The sequence below is a fragment of the Meles meles genome, chromosome 1 (genome assembly GCF_922984935.1).
Source record: "Meles meles chromosome 1, mMelMel3.1 paternal haplotype, whole genome shotgun sequence".
Classification (NCBI taxonomy): Eukaryota; Metazoa; Chordata; class Mammalia; order Carnivora; family Mustelidae; genus Meles; species Meles meles.
In genome coordinates this window covers 210,259,055-210,273,694 of record NC_060066.1, presented here as the reverse complement: position 1 = coordinate 210,273,694, position 14,640 = coordinate 210,259,055, and the positions used below count along the sequence as shown (strand labels likewise).

Genomic DNA, 14,640 nt, shown 5'->3' with positions numbered 1-14,640 from the left:
AAGAAAACGCAGACAACCACGAAATGTGTATCTGATTAGAAAAAAGCTCCTGGGAGCGCTTACAGAGGTCAAGAGCAAGTGTAAGGTGGTGCAGTCACTCTGGGGAACAGTTCTGCACGTCCCCCAACAAGTTAGACACTGACCACGCGATCCAGCAATTCCACCCACGGGTGTAGAGCCCAGAGAACTGGACGTGTACGTGCACACAAAGCCGTGCACAGCAGCATTTCCACACTGGCCACAAAGTGGAAAACCACCCAAATGTCATCGACTGAGGAACGCATCAACAAAATGTAGTCTATCCGTACAAAGAAATATCATCTTCGTCTCTTTGGGCTGCCAAAACAAAATACCATAGACTGGGTAGCTTCTGAACGACAGAAATGTATTTCTCACAGATCCAGAGACTGGGAAGTCCAAGACCAAGGCGCCTCTATGTTGGAGTTCTGCTGAGATCCTCCTCGTTCGCAGCTGGCTGTGTTCTCGCTGTGTCTTCACTTGGTGGAAAGGGCCAGGGAGGTGTCTGGGTTCTCTTTTATGGGAGAACTCATGCCATTCGGGAGGGCTCTACATTCGGGTCTAATCACCTCTCAAAAGCCCCACCTTCCAATACCATGATTTGGGGAATATGGTTTCAACATACGAATTTGGGAGGGACACAAACCTATGGTAAATGTTATTCAGCCATAAAAGGGAATGAAGTTCTGTTACACGTTACAACACAGATGAAGCCCGAAACATCAACTGAAAGAAGCTAGTCGCAGACAGACCACATATGTTGGGCTCCACTGATGTAAAATGTCCAGAACTGGCAAATCCTTAGAGACAGGAAGTAGACTGGTGGTTGCCAAGAGTGGGGGGGGGGGACGATTAGAGTGACAGCTAAGGGCTCAGGGGCTCCTCTTTGGGGTGATGAAAATGCTCTGAAATGAGAGCACGTGGCTGGTTCAGTCACTAGGGCATGCACCTCTTGACCTCAGGATTGTGAATTCAAGCCCCACGCTGGGTGTAAAACTTACTTTTTTTTTTAAGATTTTATTTATTAATTTGACAGACAGAGATCACAAGTAGGCAGAGAGGCAAGCAGAGAGAGAGGAGTAAGCAGCTCTGTGCTGAGCAGAGAGCTCAATGCGGGGCTCGATCCCAGGACCCTGGGATCATGACCTGAGCCGAAGGCAGAGGCTTTAACCCACTGAGCCACCCAGGCACCCCTAGAACTTACTTTAAAAAAAAATTATTAGGGGTGCCTGGCTGGCTCAGCCAGTAAAGCATACGATTCCAGATCTCAGGGTTTTAAGTTCAAACCCCACACTGAGCATAAAGAGTACTTAAAAATAAAATGTTTAGGGGCACCTGGGTGGCTCAGTCAGCTAGGCAACCAATTCTTGATTTAGGCTCAGGTCATGATCTCAGGGTCCTGAGATCGAGCCCCACATTGGGCTCCCTGCTCAGTGGGGAGCCTGCTTCCTCCCTCTCCCTCTGCTGCTCCCCCTGCCTGTGCTCTCTCGCTTATGTACTCCAGTAAATAAATAAAATCTTTAAAAAATAAAAAAATAATAATTTTAATAATAAAATCTTTAAAAAATAATACATTTTAAAACGGGGATGAAGAGGGGCACCTGGGGGGCACAGCCAGTTGAGCACCTGACTCTTGGTTTCAGGTCATGATCTTGGGGTCCTGAGACTGAGCCCTGAACTGGGATCTGTACTGAGTGGGGAGTCTGCTTGAGATTCTCTCTCTCTGCCTCTCCTCCCCACTGCTCACCCACACACACACATGCTCTCTCTCTAAAATAAATAAATCTGGGGCGCCTGGGTGGCTCAGTGGGTTAAACCTCTGCCTTTGACTCAGGTCATGGTCTCAGGGTCCTGGGATTGAGCCTCAGATCTGGCTCTCTGCTCAGCAGGAAGCCTGCTTCCCCCTCTCTCTCTCTGCCTGCCTCTCTACCTACTTGTGATCTCTCTCTCTCTCTCTCTGTCGAATACATAAAATCTTTTTTTAAAAAAAGAAATAAAGAAAATAAGTAAATCTTTTTTTTAAAGATTCTATTTATTTATTTGAGAGAGAGAGAGCATGAGACGGGGGAGGGGCATACAGAGGCAGAAGCAGACCCCCCATGGAGCAGGGAGCCCGATGTGGGACTCATCCCAGGACTCTGGGATCATGACCTGAGGCCAAGGCAGTCGCCTAACCGACTGAGCCACCCAGGCGTTCTTAATTTTAAATAAATCTTTTAAAAAAAATTAAAACTGGGGCACCTCGGTGATTCAGTTATCAGGCACCTGCCTTTGGCTCAGGTCATGGTCCCAGGTTCTGGGATTAAGTCCCACATCTGGATCCCTGCTCAGGGGGAAGCCTGCTCCCTTTCCCACTCCCCGTTTGTGTTCCCTCTTTTGCTTGCATCTCTGTCAAATAAATAAATAAATAAACAAACAAATAAAAGATTTTAAAAAATAAAAAAATAGAAGAGGGGATAAAGGAAAAGAAAGTCTTCTTTTGAAAAGTAGCAGATTCTAAAAAGTTATTGTCACAAGAGCATCAGACTAGTCCAAAACAGGTGGCTGAAAGACAATATTCACATCTGACCTAAGGTGAAAAAAGGAAAACACGATTCCTCCTTTACTATGTCACCACCCACTTCTTACTGGAGTTCTGGAATAGAACATGTGTTCCACGGTTTTTAAGATGTTCTCAATTCAGTTACTTTGAAGTAAATGAATTTTCATCTAAAACTTTAAAAATGAAAAAACCTTAGCAAAACATCTTGTGAAAAACTTTAACAATGATATCATCCTCCAGCTAACTGAGAAAATGAACAAACATGCCTAAAACACAGAGAAGAAACTATCAAATCGGGGACAAACAAATGCAGTATCCTCGTTCCTGGCGGGGGGGGGGGGCAGCCCTAAGAAAGGATGTGGCCAAGGCCCATCATCAGCCTCACAGCCGTCAGTTTGACGGTTCCCATCTCTGGCCTCTGCACAGTCATTACTGCCATCAAAATGTCACTTTTGTTTTGGTTTGGTTTTTTTACCACACTGGAACGCGCCGCTGAACAAGTCATTTCCCCCAATCTTGAATCCCTATTTCTGGAGCTTTACCAAACTCTGCATTTTATAACAAATCAGTCATCTTAAGTCACACTTACAGAAGATACACATGTCTTCAAATACTTCTGGTTTTACCGCTTCAAGACCACAGAAAAAGCAAGATACGTTTTTTTAATAGCGTAATGATCCTAAACCACAATTAACCAGAGTAAGAAATATACTCTTGGTGAGTTTTCAGGATATTCAGAACTCCTATTTTGTTTCGACTCTTATCAATGAACACTTTACGCTTGCCTCCGAAATTATAATTTTCCTGCCTTAGGAAGCAATAATAAAAATAACTCAGTCCTGGGGCACTGGGGTGGCTCAGTCCATTAAACACCTGCTTTTGCCTCAGGTCATGACCCCAGGGTCCTGGGATGGAGCCCTTCGTGGGGCTCCCTGCTCAGCAAGGAGCCTGCTTCTCCCTCTCCCTTTGCCTGCTGTGTCCCTACTTGTGCTCTCCTTCTCTCTGTTAAAATAATAAATGGAATCTTTATTTTTTTAAAGATTTTTAAAATTTATGACAGAGAGACACAGCGAGAGAGAGAACACAGTACCGGGGAGCTGGAGAGGGAGAAGCAGGCTCCCCGCAGAGCAGGGAGCCCCATATGGGACTTGATCCCAGGACGCTGGGATCATGACCTGAGCTGAAGGCAGATGCTTAATGACTAAGCTACCCAGGCACCCCTAAATGGAATCTTTAAAAAAGTAAATAAAAAATAATTCAATCCTTTAAAAAAATGTCTTAAAACTTTAACATCCTCATATTTAACATTAAGAGATGGTTTAATAAACTTGGAGCCAAGTCCTAAAACCAGTATCATAGAATTACAGCATTTTCTAACTTGAATGTAAAAATTTTATATTTCATTAAAATTTCATTTATGGGTCATATTCTTCATATCTAAAACTGAAATATTAATTGCTTTTTTTTTTGGTTTAAAAATCAAATAGTACCAACACAGATAATGTGTGATATGAACTACTAAGACTTCCTTTTGCAAAAGAATGCCTACGAAACTGCTTGACTTTCTGCTTTTCCTCCTAAAAGGGGTCTGCAACCAGAAGACGAACTCTAGGTAACTGAAGGTTCCAGTTAACTGAGTTAGAGCTCTTAAATTAGAATACATTCAGAATTATTAATATTTTATCATTTCTGGGGTGCCTGAGTGGCTCAGTCAGTTAAACGTCTGCCTTCAGCTCAGGTCATGATCCCAAGGTCCTGGGATCAGGTCCCGAAGCAGGCTCCCTGTTGAGCAGGGAGCCTGCTTCTCCCTCTCTCTCTTCCTCTGCCCCCTCCCCTGCTCATACTCTCTGTCAAATAAAATAAAATGTAAAAAATAGTAATAATAATTTAATTTACAAATTAAATTTTTTAAAAATGTACTTTTTTTTTTTAGTAGTTATAGGTCACCTATGTGAAATAAATGACATTTACTCCCAGCAATACAACTGTTAAATTAAGTATAATATTGACATCTGTATTCAAAGGACTTTTCCTCAAAGTTACTTTTGAAAAACAAAGTAACAAATTAAGAAACCACTTTCCAAAAAAGCAGAGAATTACAATATCTTTAAAGATTAGACTCAGATTGGTGGCCACAAAGTACACCCTTCAAAAGCTGCTACAGATTTTTATAGTCTAATATCCCCAACACTGCAATCAACAGAACAGATCCTTGGAAAATTATCTACTAATGAATTTCTGTATCATAATGCAGAATTTAAGTCTGTTTTCTAGTCTGTAATGCCTTTTTCAGTATACAACATTTATCTGTCAGAAGAGAATTAGGACATAAAAATACTATGCTGTGGAAACTGAGATAGAGCTGTCCAGCCATTCACTCACTCAACAAATACTGAGAATCTACTCCAACCATCTGGGGGGGATAGGATTCACATGCGAACAAAACAGACCAAACACCTTTCTGTCTTGGGGCCTATGTCCTAGTGAGGGGAGACAATCAACAAAATAAGGCTGTTTGAATGGACTTAAGTGCTATGGAAAGAGAAAAAGCGAGGCAGGGAAGGGAGGCTTCAGGGACTCAGAGATGAAATTGCAGAGGAAGGTAAGGAGAGGCCTCGCAGAGAAGTCTGTGTGCAAACAAACAGGAAAATAACAATTAAAATTATTTCGCTGGCTTTGAAGTGCAGTCCATGCTCGCATTAAAATATATATATATATTCATAAGCTTTCTATATGCTCCATTTCAATTTACTATTTCCTGATCACTGACTCACTGGAGAGAAAGCAGGCAGCCTAGGGCATGCCAAGGATATGCCTAATATTTTGATTTACTTGATGTTTTTTAAGAACTGCAGCTACAGATTAGAGTGAAATTCGGAGTTCTCTATTAAACTAATTAACAGTCAAGATGCAATTCACATTACAAAACCGAACATTCTCTCCAGCAATTTTTTTTTTTAAAGATTTTATTTATTTATTTGACAGAGAGAGATCACAAGTAGGCAGAGAGGCAGGCAGAGAGAGGAGGAAGCAGGCTCCCCGCGGAGCAGAGAGCCCGATGCGGGGCTCGATCCCAGGACCCTGAGATCATGACCTGAGCTGAAGGCAGCGGCTCAATCCGCTGAGCCACCCAGGCGCCCCTCTCCAGCAATTTTTATGTGATATTTTATCCCACTAATAATTATTAGAGATAGCTAGAGTATGGCCAGCTGTTCATGTCATACTGTCTTAGAGCCCCCCCCCAAAAAGTCAGATTATTAATTGAAATGATCACCTTCTAAAATGAGCCCACAGGGGCGCCTGGGTGACTCAGTGGGTTAAAGCCTCTGCCTTCGGCTCAGGTCGTGATCCCAGGGTCCTGGGATCGAGCCCCACGTTAGGCTCTCTGCTTGGAGGGGAGCCTGCTTCCCTTCCTCTCTCTCTGCCTGCCTCTCTGCCTACTTGTGATCTCTGTCTTTCAAAGAAATAAAATCTTTAAAATGAGTCCACAGAAAGTGTCTCTGCAAACTACGTATTTACATATAAAATCCACTTGTAACCCCTCAAAATGCAACCATTTTATTGGCATTTCTTGTAATATTCACAAGACATTTTCTATCTTGCAGGCTGGGGAAAAGAGAAAAAAGCAACAGAATAACTGATGTTTAAAATGTGTTTTTATTTTGAAGACCTATTATCCTTAAATACTGTAAATGCACCAAGAAAAGCTTAGAAAGTCAGCCAACGACAAAAGACTCAGTACTCAACATATCTTTCACATAAGATTTGTTAGTCCACCACAACGAAGATATCTGATAAATGAAATTTATATTTGTTGAATAACCCAAGTAATTCAATAATGAATAGCAAATGGAGGTGAATGGACAAACAAGAAAATATGGATCTTAACAAGAAATGTTATCACTGACTAAACGAAATATATTTGAACTGTTCCCAAAAATACTCAATCCAAGCACATATTTTTGAAATGTGTGGGTTTTCCCCAAGAGAAGCAGAACTTTGACATTTTCTCTTGGACAGATCAGACTTTCAGATCTCCGTTCCCACATCTGGAAGGAACATTTCAAACTCAGCTTCATGTAACTTTTAAAAATCAAACTGAGAGAGATTTGATACTTAGTGACTGAGACTTGACTATGACAATCCACAGAATGTTAGCGATGAAGTATTCCAAGTTCATCATCCCCCATGTGAAGAAAGGAACACAGAACAAAAGATGCATTTGCCTCTTCTGCCCTTTAATTTTTGAACACCATACTTCTCTCCGTCTGTCACGCCAAGGAAGAGAAAAATGAGGATTTTTTTTTAAAGCCTGCTAATACGAAACAGGAGTGTTTCATTTAGACTTTGGTCAGGTCTCCCCCTCCCAGGTTTTTGATGAAAAATTAAAAATCAGAAGAATAGATCCAAGTCCTCTCCAGACTACACCTAGATTACTTTGCTCCAAGGCCAAGGAAAATGTTTACGATTCCAAGATCCACTCGGAAGCATGCATCTGCAATGCGTAAGCTTTTCGCTGGCCAGATCGGCCAGTATCAGAGAGCGTGCACTGTTTAAAAGGTTAAGTGGATGAAGGTTAAGACAACAACAAAACAATCAATCCACTAAGAAATTTTTTTTTCCCCAAGAAACAGTACAATAATATCGGCCCTGAGGAATCAGGGAGGTTTCTGCTGAGCATCTGACAGCCCCCGAGCGATGTAAATCACCGTCAGAAAAACCGCACCAAGGCGTCGGGGGTGCGGAGAGCCAGATTCCGAACGCGGGGTGAGACCGCGGCCGTAAACCTCCCCGCGATTTCACCTTCGGGTGAAACGTGGGAGGGGAGCGAGAAGTTTCAGCGGCTGCCCGTCTGAAAACAGACAGGATTTAAAGGACCCCGGGGGCAGTAGGAAAGGGGCGAGGATGCGGCGTCCGCGGCGCAGCGGCAGAGCGCCGGGACCCTGGCAGGGATGCGGAGGAGTGGGCTCTTATGTAAGCACACACCAAAAACTGCGTGCACCCCCAGCCTGATGCACGAGTGAGCACACAACACACGTACGCGGCCTCTCACCGGGGTGCACCCCCGCCTGCAGGCGCTGCGGAGGACGGGGACCGACCCTTGCGCCCGTCTGCACGTCCCCCCAGACCCGCGCAGCCGCCACCCGGGGGTCCGGCGCCCCGCCCGGGGACGCAGCCCCGCTTCGCCGGCCCCCCGCGCCCGCCCCAGCCCGCCGCTTACCTCGCGAGGCCCAGACCCCGCCGCCGCTCAGCAGCCCGGCCAGCAGCAGCCAGGCGGCCGGGGCCAGCGCGGGCGCAGCGCGGCGCAGCATCGCTCCGGCTCCCGGCGCCGCGGCCGGCCCGAGGCGGGAGCGGCAGGCACGCGCGCGGGGCGCCGAGCAGGGCTCTCGCGGCCCGGGGCCGGCTGCTTCGCGCCGCGGCGAGTCCGGGGTCCCACGAGCCGCCGCCGCGACGCTGGGCCGCGCGCTCGGGCCGCGGGCGCCCTCCCCTCCGCCGAGGAAGCGCTTGGCTGGAGGCGGCGGCAGCAACTAAGATGGCGGCGGCGCGCTCTCTCGGGTCCGGCGAGGGTACCGGCGGGGGCGGGGTGGCGGCGGGAGGGGCGCGCGCGCGAGCGGGAGGGGCGGGGTGGCGGCGGGAGGGGCGCGCGCGAGGGAGAGGCGGAGTGGGGCGCGCGCGCGCTGGGGGGGGAGGGCGGGGGCGGGGCGCGCGCTTCGAATCGCCGGCGGAGCCCGGAGCGCGCGCCCGCGGGGCCGCGCCTGGGGTACCTCCCGAGTGGCGGCGAGATGTCTGGGGGCTGCACGCCCTGCCCCCGCTGCGGCCGAGAGCATCCATCCCTCATCCCCCACGCGCGCCCCCAGGCTCCCGAGCCCGGCCAGCGGTACCCTGGGGCCAGCGCCCGCCTTTCTGCCCTGCGCACCCCCAGTCCGGCGGCGGGCAGACCCCGCTGGAGGGTGCAGCCCGGGGACCCTGATTGCCAACACGCTGGGCCACTTCGGGGAAGGCATGTCGCCTCCCAGAGTCCTGGTGATCTCGTCTCTCAAACGGAGGTGATGACAGGGAACCTGCGGGGTCGTGAAAGGTTTTCAAGGAGATGGAGGTCAGCGAAACGCACTTTGTAAACATCAAGGACCGCGCAGCACATGCTGCGGTGGTTCAGCCCCCCCCCCGGGGGGGGGCATTAGCTGCTGGGGGCGGGTGGGGGGAGGGGGTCCTCCTGAATTTGTAAGTCCAGATTTTCCTTCCTTTGCTGGAGAAATCTGTGATGGCTTTTTAAAGACGGCTTGTGCGTGTCCTTTCTAGATGATCTTAGCGTGATGCCAGTGGTCCCTTAGAAATGCAGAGATCCGGCTGGATGAAGAAGGGATCCTCCCGCGGGCTGGAGTCCTCCCCTTCTGTCCTGGTTCCCCCCCCTTCCCTCCGCCCCTGGGACCACCCCACGCTGGAGGAAAGGACTGGCACAGTCATGGATGGGCTCCTGTGCCAGACGCTGCAAGACATTATTGGCCCCATTTTGCAGATGAGGGAACAAAGACTGAAAGGCAAACTGATATCCCCAGTTGTGACAACTACAGGGAAAGGAACACTGAGCCCTCAAGGCCAGGGAGGTGATGTTAGGGAGACCCCAACAGCAAAAGCTAAATAACGATAAAACATGAATTATTCAAGACTGGACTGGAAGAGCCATCCAAGGTGATTGGAACACTGTGATTGTCATAGCCGTGATAGCTAAAAGGGTCCGCCAGGCTGGTGGGCTTTGCCGAGGCCAGCTTGGGGTGGGGTTCAGGAGGTGGGCCCCTTTAGAGGCTGGGATTAGTAGGAGGCGAGGGGAGGACTTATCTAGGAGGGTAGTGGGGGAAGAGCCCAAAAAGTAGATTCAGGCCAGAGTGTGAGGTATGTTTGTGGCGGATGATTCTACTGGCCGCAGGAAGACCTTGAACAGCAGTGAACAGAGGCATGATTGACCTGACGGGAGTTTCAAAGCTTCCTGTAATGGAATATGTTCCTCCCTGTCCTTTGTCCCTCAAAGGCATCCTCTACCAAAGCCTGCAGAGTCCATCTCTCCTTCCCCTGCCACCCCCTTCCCTGGGTCCAAGAGGACCGGCCTGCCCTTGCGTGGACCCCTCCCGAGGTACCTGCCTGGCCCCTACCATCTCCAGGCCCCCGAGCTCCGCTCCTTCCAGCCAGCACTGCAGAGTCATCCTCTCCAAGCTTTGCTTTTGCTTCCCTCCCCCTCCGCTCCCTCGAGCTCCTTGTTGCCACTTTATCTGGTTCCAGACAGCTCTGCCAGGCTTCCTACCCCTCAACCTCAGGTCCTACCCAGCTGACCTCAGGGCCTGCTCTCTCAACACAGTCTGTGCTCAAGTTCGTTGCCACCCAGGGCCAATATTAGGTAGCACATCCCACCCCCACCTTTGCTCTGAGTCACACCTGGGCTATCTCCTGCAGGAAGTCCTCCAGACCACCAGGCCGTCCGTCCCTCGTCCCCACTGGCTCTGAACCAGGCAGTCCAGGATTGATAATCTGCTACTGTGTGCCCCATGTGTGTCCTTTTCTGCTCCCCACTATCTTCTAGTGGAAAGGACCCAGAGAGTACAGTCAGACACACTGCCAGGAACTCTGGTTGCTTCTACTATGAATGATCTCGACAAGTCACAGAACTTTGAGTCTCTTTCCACACCTGTGAAATGGGACAGCAATACCTATTTCCTGGAGTTGTCAGAATTAAATGAGATGATGTAATGAAAGTGCCTCACAGAGCCTTGTATGCAGTGGGTGTAAACACACAGGAACTTCTTTTTTTTCCCCTCAGGGATCTTCTAAGCTGCTTGTATACTGTTGAACATACACTAGGCACTCAATAAAGTCTCCGCAATGAATTCCTGTATTCATTTTTGTATTGTGGCGATCACACCTCAGAGGATAAAAAACACCCTCTGTAGGTTTCCGGGGACCTTTGAGATGTACAAAACATAAAGTCAGAAGGGTATAATCTCAGAACTTTGTCTTGAGTCAATAGGCTGATGCCGAGAGGGAAAATGTAATGTGTTCAGTTCTGTTAGAAACACAAACAAAAGCCCTTTGGTGTCTAGAATCCTAATCCCTTTATCTTCTTACCCTCACTGTCCCTTAAAGAAACAAGAGGTAGATCAAAAAGGTTCAGCAGCAGGTGGGCAGACAGTCGGCCGGTGAGCTCAGTGCCACCTGCGCGCGCTGAGATTTTGCCCAGAGGAGAGTTCGTCTGGCGGCAGGGCTCAGCCAGAGCATCTTGGAAGCCAGGGATACCAGTGAACCCAGTTTCTGGTCTGCCTGACAATAGCCTCAGCCATATTGGCCCTTTCCAAAGGTGTCCACGTGATGGATTAGTTAATCCTCAAAATGGCCCTGAGATGGGGATGGATCCAGACTTAACAGCAGAGCGGGGTCTCTCCTAAGCTGAGCCAGCCGCTGAGACAGCAGTAGCAGCAGGGGTCCCAGAAGCAGTGGGAGATGAGGCAGCACCCCAGGCTTGTCCTAGTCAGGGTCAGACATGGGAGGAGAAGGAGGAGGCTTTGATAACCAGGCCCAGGAAGACTTGAGCTTTTGAGCATAAAGTCAATCCATCTTTGTGATAGGTAGAAGAGCCCAGAATTTCCAGGGTGCTGAGTCTTTTGTAATGATTCGTGCTAATAACAACAGTCTCTAGTAAGCTCTTTACTGGGGACGTTTCATTTATGCCTCCGACAACCTTTCCAGAAGGTATTTTTATTGTGCTAGATGAGAAAAATGTAACGTTTGATGAAGAGCCCATTGCTGGAAAGCAGGACACCTGGGATTCAGTTTCATGTAGGTCTGAGTCCCAAACAATGCCTCAGCCTCTATGGGAAATGACACCTCAAATACCAAAGGGGGGAGAAAAAGCCCTATACAGGATCCCACAGCCTGAAGTCATCAGCCTGGTCCGACACAGTCAGAGGTGGGGCCCTGCCACCTGGCAGCTCTTCTGAAGCCATGGGAGGCATTCTCATCCAGCCTGGGTTTCTCACCAGGACAGTCATTCCCAGGTCCAGCATTGCCGAGAGGAGGAAACATGGTCACATGCAGGAAAACTCCTTGCCAGGCAGCTGAGCCCCTATCAGGTGGGACGTTAGGACTGTTAGCAGTCCCAGGCCAGTGCTGGTGGGACTGAGCTAGAGGCAGTAAGCCACTGTTGTGGTCACTCTGAATGATACGCTTGGAAATTGAGCCACTTTCGGGATGCAGCAGAAGGCGGCTGTGGGAATCTTGATGAGAGCCACCGATCAAACACCCCCAAAATACTAAAACCACTGCCCCCATCACCACCACTAGGGCCCTCCTGGAGCCCCAGAAGTTTCAAGACCTGATCCCGTCTCTGCCTTCTGGTGGCCTGGACAGGTGTCTCCGTGGCTGTGAGAAGGGATAGTCAAAGAGGGGCAAAAACAGGAGAGACCCCAGTTGCCCCCTACCCCTGGCTCAAACCCATCTCTATCAATTTCCTTTCCCTTTTCAGAATTTTCATTTAATTTTGTTTTATAACCATAGTAAATAGTTATAAGGCTCCAAAGGCAAATCCGGAAAACAAGGTGCTCAGTAAAGTCTGGTTTCATTCCTGCCTGTTCCTCCCTGTCTCTTCCTTAAAATGACCATTCTGTCTGTTTTTGGCTTATCATTTCACTGTAGGTTTTTAAATACAAGCAAGGATTCGAATACACTTCTCTCCCCTTTCTTAGATAAAAAGAAGCATATCCCACCCACATCTTGCTTTTTTTCAATTAATAAAATATCCCGGAGATGGCTCCATCTAGTATCCCTTTCAGAGCTGCATTGCACTCTCTTGTGCGGGGTGATATTCGGATATAATAAGAAATAGATAGTTGGTCTTCATCTCCGATTCCTAGCACAGAGCTGCTAAATCCCTTGGAATTTCCTGGGTGAGAGAAGCATCTTTTTTCTTTTGTTGTAACAAGGCAACTCTAGGCAGGCTCCCAGATGGCTCCTGGTTGGGAGCTGGTCACTAGAATAAGCAAGCCATGATTAGCTTGGAACATTCACACCCCCACCAGTTTGGGGGAAAGGGAGCCGGAGATCAAATTAGTGATCAGTCATGCCAATGTGATGAAATCTCTCCAAAACCCCTGAACTACAGGAAGCACAGACCTTCCGGGTTGGTGGACACATCCACGTGCCGGGACAGTGGCACACCCTAACTCCACAGGGACGGATACTCCAGGGCTCGGGACACTCCCACACCTTGCCCTACATGCTCCTCATCTGGCTGTTCACTTGTATCCTTTATAACAGTCTTCGTAATGAATTGGTAAATTTAAGTAAAGCATTTCCCTGAGTTTTGAGAGCCCTTATGGCAAAATATTGAAGCTGAGGAGGCGGCCATGGGAATCCCTGAAAAGGTAGCCAAGTTAGACAGAAGCGGGAGTCACAGAGGAGCCCACTACTTGCAGTTGGCATCTGAAGTGGGGGCGGTGGGAGCGCCTGGGTGGCTCAGTTGGTTGGGCGTCTGCCTCCAGCTCAGGTCATGATCCTGCATGTTGTCCGTATGTTGTGTGTGTGTGTGTCATGAACTGGGTTTGAGTCCAGCATCAGGCTTCTTGCTCAACAGGGAGCTTGCTTCTCCCTCTGCCTCTTCCCTCTTCTTGTGCTCTCCCTCTCTCTCAAAATAAATAAATCAAATCTTAAAAAAATAAATAAATAAACGGCGGGGAGGGGCACCTGTGTGGCTCAGTTGTTAAGTGTCTGCCTTTGCCTCAGGTCATGGTCCCAGGCTCCTGGGATCGAGCCCCGCATCGGGCTCCCTGCTCAGTGGGAAGCCTGCTTCTCCCTCTTCCACTCGCCCTGCTTGTGTTCCCTCTCTCCCCGTGTCACTCTCTGTCAAATAAATAAATATAATCTTTAAAAAATAAAAATTAAAAAATAAATGGGAGTAAATTTTAGAAAGAAAATAAAGCGGGGGCAGTGGGAGAGTGAGCCCTTAAGTTCAGTGTCAGTGAGTTCAGTGTCAGAACTGAATTTAACTGCAGCACACCTAGCTGGTGTCCACGGAGAATCAGAGAATTGCTTGGTTTGGAAAACCTACACTTTTGGTGTCAGAAGTGTGACATACGGATAAAGTTTATACATCTGACGTGCACACATATGTTTTCCTTCACATGGATGTCCTGGATTTGACTGAATCAGTCCTCTGTTGATGACTATTTCTCCCCCACTGATGGGCTGTTCCTAATCTTTTGCCTTGACAAAGAGAGCCACAGTGAGCCCTTGTGTGTTTCTTGCTAACTGTGTGGATTTCTACCTCTTGGGTAAGGCACTTCATCTCTCCATTCTCAGTATCTCATCTGTGAAACAGAGATAAGTCAGTGCCTGCCTCCCTGGGGGATAGGAATAGACAAGGAACAGAAAAGCCAACACAGAACTGTCACTATCATTATTGGTCATTACTGTCCATGGCTCAGAGCTTCGTGCCTCTCTGGCAGTGGCAGAAGCCCAGACTTAGGAAGGGACATCCCTGTGGTCTCCAGGAAGTCAGGCTGAGGCCTGATGGTTTGTTTCAGACTCCTTTTAGTGCTTTCTATGGCTCTCTGTTTGCAAAGGAAGTTGGCATTCCCACGCAGGCAACATCAGCTGCTAAGAATTTCCAAAGAAGGAATTTCCTTCTTGCTTTCCCATAGAAGCCAGGCAGCTTGCTTTTGCACCCCCAAAAGGTGGGACAAGGATTAGGGTTTCCGTTGCATGCTTTTCCCCAAGGTAACACACAGCATCATCTCCTCCTCTCTTTGGATGGGCAGCTGGGAAAGGCACAGGGCCTACTCACTCTTCTTTTTGGGGGAGGGGAGGGGTGGCTCTTTGATTCTGCAGCACAAATGATACACCCAGTGCACAAAACACACAGACAGCATACAGACAAGCGCAGTCCCTCTGTGGACACAGAGGTTCTGCACACAACATCCCAGGGGACGGGACTGGGCTAGGTGTCCGGGAAGGAGTAAGAGAAAAGGGAAAGGCAGGGACAGGAAGAGCACAGCTTCCCCGGAACCACGAGGGAGCGTGGCCACTGTTCTTGCTTAGTG

The 14,640-nt window shown here is 48.6% G+C and overlaps 1 protein-coding gene across 4 annotated transcripts in view; it reads right to left on the bottom strand.

The window, feature by feature from the left end:
- Positions 1-8,097, bottom strand: part of CLSTN1 (calsyntenin 1) — a 79,389-nt gene extending 71,292 nt beyond the window's left edge. For all 4 annotated transcript variants that reach the window (XM_046011895.1, XM_046011912.1, XM_046011903.1 and 1 more), the window contains exon 1: positions 7,782-8,097. In XM_046011895.1, coding sequence (XP_045867851.1) covers positions 7,782-7,872 — 91 coding nt within the window. In that variant the 5' untranslated portion in view covers positions 7,873-8,097. The remainder of the gene's footprint in view (positions 1-7,781) is intronic.
- Positions 8,098-14,640: the final 6,543 nt, after the last annotated feature.